This window comes from Triticum aestivum, chromosome 2B (genome assembly GCF_018294505.1).
Source record: "Triticum aestivum cultivar Chinese Spring chromosome 2B, IWGSC CS RefSeq v2.1, whole genome shotgun sequence".
NCBI lineage: Eukaryota > Viridiplantae > Streptophyta > Magnoliopsida > Poales > Poaceae > Triticum > Triticum aestivum.
Genome location: NC_057798.1, coordinates 563,392,604 through 563,401,573, shown reverse-complemented (window position 1 = coordinate 563,401,573; position 8,970 = coordinate 563,392,604). Strand labels below are relative to the sequence as shown.

Genomic DNA, 8,970 nt, shown 5'->3' with positions numbered 1-8,970 from the left:
AAAACTTTCAAGGACTGCCTGTCACAATTAAACAAGGCCTGATTAATCTCAATGCTCGATGTAACAATCAAAGACATTATATGTCGACTTTCAAGGACTGTTATTGTTTCAGTTTCGGCAGCTGAGTAGTGCAAGGTAGACAGCATAGGGTTAAGGATATATTGGATAACTTGAATAGTCCAAGGGCATAATGTATGCATGTTCCCTTTCTTAAAAATGATTGGTATTAGGTCAAACTGTAAAATCCTAGGCAGAAAGTGAAGAATCAGCACTCGTCGCTTCATGGCCCTATTTACAGGATAAAATTACAATAAGATTTTCTATTCATAGATTCCAACATCACACTGTCTATTCATGAAACAAGAAGCCGGACAACAATACACACACTTTGATGGCTCCAAATCAAAATTCTTACTCGCTCCGATCCATAATAAGCCACGACATTTATTATGGATCGGTTGAACTAAGGGCCTGTTCGGTAGTTGGCACAGAGGGTTTATTTGATACTCAAACTCAAATATTATGGTTTACTTAACAGAACAGAAACTTCAGCAACCTTATGTTACTCAAGAGCTTGGCCAATACCAAGTTACAAACACACTCATGGTAGGCCTGGGAAACATCAGAAGCCTTACACTACCAGTATGTTGAGTTTAGATAATATAGCAAGTAGTAGAACATTAACTTGAACAAGAGCCAAGTGTTACAGAGAAGCAATAATTTTTACTGAGGAGAATATTAAGAGAAGCAATTGAAAACCTACACTTACATAGGATAAAGCCCCCAAGATGAAATACATAGGTAGGGACTAGAGAGTGTGTGTATTGCAAACTCATCTCTGAGTGTAACTTAAATCGTTACATATGCACGCCCAGATGCGATTTGGCTGGATGGATTTGGGTGGGTAGGTGGATGGATCTGATGGTCACAGAAAGCTACAGTTTGCGAACAACTCCCACCTCACATCGCTCCAAATCTGCACAATCAACTACTCAAATGAGGAGTTGGCATTGACATACTAGTTTGCACTAGATACCCCCATGGATGGAAGGACAAGAGCTTAAACAAAATGATGACCTTAAATTCAGACTGAGCACATAACATTAACAATCACAGCATGTACTCTTTTCACGTGTGAATTGGACAAGGTTTAAATCTCTGGAAGATTATTAACACTAAGCTGAAAATATATATTGTTTGCAGTAAGGAGTGACATGTCTCTCACAGCGTTGGTTTCTTTTTCTTTTGTGTTTGTGCTAGCTCGGGGTACAATCCTGAAGGTCCGTGTGAAAATAATTTGCATATATCTCACCAAGACACCAACGCTGTTCAGAAAGCTTTCTATCGATGTCTTCAATTTCATGTTGTTAGCAAGATGGCCTCCTTTCTAATTTGGGTTTGGAAAGCTAACCTAAAAATGCCTTAGAAAGTGGGATCACTGTATATTCAATTTTAACAGCTACAATATGCATTCAAATAAGCAATTAATTTTGTTCAGCATGCAGAAAATTTTGACATATTTTCCAGTCAAATCAGATAAAGTTCTGCCTGCCCATGGATTAACATAGTGAATCAGATAAACTTTAGACACACTAAACTTCATCAGAAGATATCAACATAGTGAAGGCTCTTGAATCCCAATGTAAAGGGTTGAGGGGGCAGTTTTAGTAGAACTAGCATATTCAGCGTAGCATCCAACAGTAAACAGAGAAACCTATTGAACACAACAACAGATTCAGCAGTATAATTGCTTTGGTTCATAATCGTCATCATCTCGAACAACTCTCACATCTGAAAATTGTGATGTTGAGCACTGAGCAGGGGAGTGAGGAAGAGCACATGAGACATGACAAGTAAACAAACATCAACTTACTTGACATCTCCTCGCCCCCTCTCCAATCTCCTCTCTAATGTACATATGCTGCATCCGCCCCCCAAGAGCGCATTATTTTACAGACAAGCAGAGGGATCCTATTCGTCTCTGACGAACTCGAACTCGTCCTCCCGGAGGTGAGCGAGGAACCTGACCGGCTTGTCCTGTCCGTCCAGCTTGAGCTCGAACTCCACCCGGAAAGGGCGATTGGCCGTGATGCGCTTGCCCTTCCAGACACCGACATACTGCTTGACCACACCTTCCTTGCCGCGGAGGTCCAGGTCCGGCGCCTTGGGGACGTGGTAGACGCGGACCGGCGCCGTGACGCGCACGCGCTTGCCGAGCTTGGGCGCGGCCGCGGCCTCCTCGTCCGCCACGTCGGGGGACGGGGATGGGGACACGCTGCTGACGGCGACCTGGCGCGCGGTGCGGAGGCGCGCGCGGCACCGTGGTGGCGCGAGGCAGCGCGCGGCCGTGGAATTTGGAGGGAGGGGTCGGCGGAGGAGGAGCGACGAGGAGGTGGAAGGGGCGGCCGCGGCGGTGGCGGTGGCGGTTGCCATCGGGGAGGTTGGTGAGTTGGCGGGCGTGTGGGGAATTGCGTCGAGCAGGCGGTGTGCACGTGAAGGTGAGATACGCGGCGCCGAAGGTGGAAGTGATGGTGATTGGGAAGAGGCGTGGAAATTCTCGCGAGGTGTGGTTGGTTTGTCAAAAGAAAAAGGAAAAGCGATGCGCTAGTGACCCCTACGCATTCCAAGGGCCATCTGATCATCACACAGCTCAGGACCAGGCGGGAGTCCCTATGTGCCGCTCAGCGGGACGCACATAGGGCGACCCAACTGGGCCGGCCCATTGGCGGACAGCAAGCAGCGCGTGGTACCGTAAAAAAGAAAAACTACGCGCGATGTTCTGTTTTTTATGTTTCGCGTACCGTAACATCACATACGGCAGCAGGATTTTTTTCAGGCATAATAATGTAACACGTACCTTTTTTCTGAGAAAAACTGTAGACCTTTATTAAGCGATGTTCATAGGTATACACATGATATCGGGCAAGACAGAAAGCCACACATGACGCCCGAAAGAAAGTGAAGTAGCAGCCTTAGCCAAAGAACGACTTTCTACATTGTGCTCCCGCTTTTCATGGATAACCTTGGTTGCTCAAAACAATCCCCGTCGGTGATTTATTTCGCGAAGAATAGCGGCATATCTACACAGAGCACAAGTCTGAATGTTCGCCACCACTTCAGATGAGTCAGACGCAATGCATATAGAGTTGACGTGAGGATCCGTGGCGAGGGATAGAGCCTCGCTACATGCCTAAGCTTCAAGTGTTGCCGGTTTGACTAGGCCTTCGTAGACAACCACAAATGCCCCTAGGAAGAGGCCATGCCTATCCCAGCATCAACAACCGCGGGTCGCACTTCTGGAGATGCCGCTGTCGACGTAGATTTTTATATCATATCCATCTGTTGGCAGCCACTTTGAACTGGGCACGGATTCTCTACGTTGCCATGGGCAAGGTAGACAGCTACAGTACCCTGCCTTTGCCCCACAGCCGTTGGATCAGGGGGAGGTCTAGATCGGGCGAAACACTGTAGCACGCGCACTGTTCATGGGTACTGTTTGACAGACACTATTTGAATATTGTTCACGTTGATGTAGCACGGGTACTGCTCCATCAAATCTGGTCGATCCGTTCGCGATCCAATGGATGAAAGAGGAGGAAAGGCAGGGTTACTGTACCTCTCTACCTTGCCCATGTCAAGATAGAGAATCTGTAGCCCTTTGAACTTGAGTCACTTGACCCTCTCACATACGTATTCCCAGTATTTACATGAAGATTCCTGGCCATTCTATGCATGTCCTCAGTTCTTACATGCAGATTCCTAGAAGTAAAGGTGTTACGAACAGGGACTTCCTCCAAGTCTGTCAAGAATTTTGTTATAAAACAATGTGTGCTCATAGGACATTGGTACTGCTCATCATGTATGGCCCGTCTCCACGCCCATCAAATCGCTCACATCGTGACCAAGACACAAGTGAGGTCCGTCGGGGGAGCGTGTCCACTAACCAAAATAACCATCCTTTCACATCCTCCGAACGGTTCGAGATGATGACTTCTGTCAGTTCCTCATCCGCTAGAGCCCAGACATACCTAGCCATCTTGCAATCAAATAGGGACAGTCTCCAAGAATCTTAGTCCGCATGACATAGGGTACAGGCCGTGGTTTTCGCCATCTTTCTATGCTTATGAACGTCACCCGTAGGGAGGGATATACGGGCCAGCAGCCAAGCAAACACCATTATCTTCGAATGTACCGACACACTCCATAGTTGGCGGCTTTTTTTAAACAACGGTCCCTTTTGAATATTTGGAAACAATTTTTTGACAAACATTACTGAAACATGAGCATTTTATTCAAAAAGATTGAACATTTTCTAAAAACATGAATAATTTTTGGTATTTATGAGCATTTTTCAGTTCCAAACATATAATTTTTAAAAAGAACTAAAAATTTCATACAATTTTTTTAATATCATAAAATTTCTGAAGAATGTGGAGATTTTTTAGTTTTTTTACAAATTTTAGAAAACACGGATTTATTTTTTGAAAAAATGAAACAGATGCAAAATTCCAAAAAAATGAAAAAAAATAGACATTTTATGAAAAATCTTCAAATATTGTTGAAAACTCAAACATTTTTGAATTTTTGAGGAAAAAAAGAAAATGGTAACATTTTTTGAAGTTCTAAACAAAATTTGAAAAACAGAACATTTTTAAATTCTGATTTTTTTTGAAAAATGCAAACACTTTTTGAAATTATGAACACAGATTTAAAAACAAGATCATTTTTTTAAAAGTAAATAAACTTGAAAAGGAAAAAAAGAAGGAAAAAAGAAAAGAAAAATAAAATAACAGAAAAATGCAAAGAAAAACTCGCTATGAAAATCGGTCGGCCCAGTTAAGGGCAGTCATGTGCATTGCACGCCTATATGACGCAGATAACATCATATAGGAAATTCTCCGTTAGGTTGGCTGATGTCTGCTAGAACTACGTCCGTATTTCCCCAATGAGGAAGGGATGATGCAGTATAGCGACGGTAGGTATTTCCCTCAGTGATGAGACCAAGGTTATCGGACCAGTGGGAGAACCTTTTCACACCACGTAAACATCACCTGCACACAAATAACAAAAATACTCGCAACCCAACGTGTTAAAGGGTTGTCAATCCCTTTCGGGTACGACATCTCAAGATAGACAAATAACGTGAGGTAAAAGTGGTAGATAAGATAAATAGATCGTGGAACAAATAAAATGCAGCAAGGTGTTTTTGTATTTTTGGTTTAATAGTTCTGAAAATAAAAGCAAAGCAAAATAGATCGCAAAGGCAAATATGATGAAAAGAGACCCCGGGGCAGTAAGTTTCACTAATGGCTTCTCTCGAGAAAAATAGCAAATGGTGGGAAAACAATTACTATTGACAATTGATAGAACTTTAAATAATCATGACAATATCCAGACAATGATCATTATATAGGCATCACATCCAAGATTAGTAGACCGGCTCCTGCGTGCATCTATTACTATTACTCCACACATCGACCGCTATCCAGCATGCATCTAGTGTATTAAGTTCATCGAGAAATGGAGTAATGCAATAAGAACGATGACATGATGTAGACAAGATATATTTATGTAGAAATAGACCCCCATCCTGTTATCCTTAATAGCAACGATACATACATGTCGTTTCTCTTTCTGTCACTGGGACCAAGCACCATAAGACCGAACCCATCACAAAGCACCTCTTCCCATTACAAGATAAATAGATCAAGTTGGCCAAAGAAAACCCAAATATCGAAGAAGAAATACGAGGCTATAATCAATCATGCATATAAGAGATCAAAAAAGACTCAAATAACTTTCATGGATAAAAAATATATCTGATCATAAACTCAAAGTTCATCGGATCCCAACAAACACATCGCAAAAAGACTTACATCATATGGATCTCCAAGAGACCATTGTATTGATAATCGAGAAACAGGAAGCCATCTAGCTACTAACTACGGACCCGTAGGTCTACGAAGAACTACTCACGCATCATCGAAGAGGCACCAATGGACATGATGCACCCCTCCGAGATGGTGTCTAGATTGGATCCTGTGTTTCTGGACTCTACGACGACTGGAATTGATTTTCGTCGAGTCCCCTAGGGTTTCTGTAAAATTGGGGTATTTATAGAGCAAAGAGGCGGTTCAGGGGGCACCTGAGGTGGGCACGACCCACCGGGGCGTGCCTGGGCCTCCAGGCGTGCCCTGGTGGGTTGTGCTCCCCTCGGAGTACCTCCCCCCCAGGTGCTTTCCTAGCCCACTAGATGTCTTCTGGCCCAAAAAATTCCACAAAAAGTTTCACTGCGTTTGGACTCCGTTTGGTATTGATTTCTTGCGATGTAAAAGACATGCAGAAAACAACAACTGGCACTAGGCACTATGTCAATAGGTTAGTAGTAAAAAATTGATATAAAATGACTATAAAATGATTGTAAAACATCCTAGAATGATAATATAATAACATGGAACAATAAAAAATTATAGATACGTTGGATACGTATCAGCATCCCCAAGATTAATTCCTGCTCGTCCTCGAGTAGATAAATGATAGAAACATAATTTTTGATGTGGAATGCTGCCTAACAAGTTCATCACATTTCTTTTCTTTATAGCATGGACATTTGGACTTTTATATGGTTCAAAGCAATAGTCTAGTTCTGACATGAAGACTTTAATACTCAAGCATACCAAGAAGCAACCATGTCTTTCAAAATATCAACACTAAAGCAAGTTATCCCTAGCCCATTATGCTCCATTGATCCATTCATGAAACACACTCGAATATTAGCTACACCCAATGCTCAAATATGATCATAGTGCCCCTTAGTTGGTGCTTTATAAGAGAATTGGAGACTCAAATTCAAAATAAAAATTGCATAAGTAAAAGAAAGGCCCTTCACGGAGGGAAGTAGAGATTTGTAGATGTGCGAGAGCTCAAAGCTTAAATTGAGAGATAAAAACATTTTGGGAGGCATAATTTTTCACCAACGAAAACGACTTAGAGCTCCCAAACTTTCCATGCTAGATACATCATAGGCGGTTCCCAAACAAAAAATAAAGTTTATTCCTTTTTCTACCATTACTTTCACTTTCCATGGCTAGTCGAATCCACGATTGCCCTCCAAAGCAACACTTTCCAAGGAATTTATTATTTGACAGCGTAAAGTAAATTCATCTTTCATTTCGGGACTGGGCATCCCTAATACCTTTGCCGTACTCTCATGCAGTGACAAGTGAATAAACACTCATCGTGAGAATAACACATCTAGCATGGAAAATATTGGCCACCCCTCACCGCCTCGTGAGCGGTAGAGCACACCAAAGAAAAATTTATTTTGAAAATTAGAGATGGCACATGCAAATTTGCTTAGAACGGCATGGAAATATCGCATATAGGTAGATATAGTGGACTCATATGGCAAAACTGGTTTAAAGGGTTTTGGATGCACAAGTAGTGATCATACTTAGTGCAAAATGAAGGGTAGCAAAAAGATTGAGAAGCGACCAACCAAAAAGCAAAAAATCTCGTACCCAAGCATTAAGCATAAGTAACACCGAATAATGCACCACAAGTAGGATATAAATTTCATTGCATAACTATTGACTTTCGTGCTTGCATAGGGAATCACAAACCTTAACATCAATATTCTTACTAAAGCACAATTACTCATCAACATGAGTCACATATCATATCGCCATATTTCAAAACCATTACTACGGATCAAGTTTATTTTGTCCAATGGTCTTCATAAAAGTTTTTATTATATCCTCCTTGGATATCTATCACTTTGGGACTATTTTCATATGTAGCTTTTGATAAGCTCAAACAAATATAAGTGAAGAACATGAGCATAATTTTTCTTTCTCTCAAAATAATCTAAGTGAAGCAAGAGAGAATTTCTAAAAAAATTACTAACTCACAAATTAATCTAAGTGAAGCATGAGAGCATTTCTTCAAAAATAACAAAGCACACAGTGCTAAAAAAGATATAAGTGAAGTACTAGAGCAAATTCATGGCTCTAAAAATTGAAGTGAAGCATAGGAGCAAGCATAGCATAATTTTTGGCTCTCTCAAAAAGGTGTGTTCAGCAAGGATTCAACACTTAAAACACAAAGCAAAACAAGCAAAGACTCATATCATACAAGATGCTCCAAGAAAAACTCATAATATGTGACGAATAAAAATATTGCTTCAAGTAAAATACCGATGGTTGTTAGAAGAAAGCGGGGATGCCACTTGGGGGCATCCCCAAGCTTAGTTGCTTGCTACTTCTTGAATATTATCTTGGGGTGCCTCGGGCATCCCCAAGCTTAGCCTTTTGCTAATCATTATTCCTTCATCCATCGTAAGATCACCCAAAACTTGGAACTTCAATCACACAAAACTCAACAAACCTTCATGAGATCCGTTAGTATAAGAAAGCAAACCACTACTATAAGTACTATTGCAAACCTATTCATATTTTGTTTTTGCATTATATCTATTGTATTCCAGTTTTTCTATGGCAAAAACTCATCAAAGAAAACCATAGAATCATCAAAACAAGCACACAACGCAAAGAAAACAGAATATGTCAAAAACAGAATAGTCTGTAGCAATCTGGACATTTCAAATACTTCTGTAACTCCAAAAATATTTACAAATTAGGAAAACCTGAGAAATTTGTATATTAATTTTCTGCAAAAAGAATCAACTCAAAAACACGTTTATGTGATTGATGAAAATTATTTTTGTGAATGCATAAGTTTTTGTTTTTCAGCAAGATCAAATCAACTTTCACCCAAATCAACCCAAAGGCCTTGCTTGGCACAAACACTAATTTAAACCACAAAAACACATCTAACCAGAGGTATAATTGGGTATTTTATTAAAAACAACAAGAAACCCAAAAAGCAAAAAGATACAAGTTGGGTTGTCTCGCAACAAGCGCTATCATTTTACGCCCCTAGCTAGGCATAACACGTAGGATCTAAGTGTTG

General features: G+C 40.9%; 1 protein-coding gene across 1 annotated transcript; it reads right to left on the bottom strand.

Annotated features, from left to right (window-relative positions):
- Positions 1-1,717: 1,717 nt before the first annotated feature.
- Positions 1,718-2,578, bottom strand: LOC123041654 (ferredoxin-thioredoxin reductase, variable chain). Its single transcript, XM_044464239.1, has one exon. It carries the CDS (start codon positions 2,431-2,433, stop codon positions 1,972-1,974), a length of 462 nt encoding a protein of 153 aa, XP_044320174.1. The 5' UTR covers positions 2,434-2,578; the 3' UTR covers positions 1,718-1,971.
- Between the last annotated feature and the right edge of the window lie 6,392 nt (positions 2,579-8,970).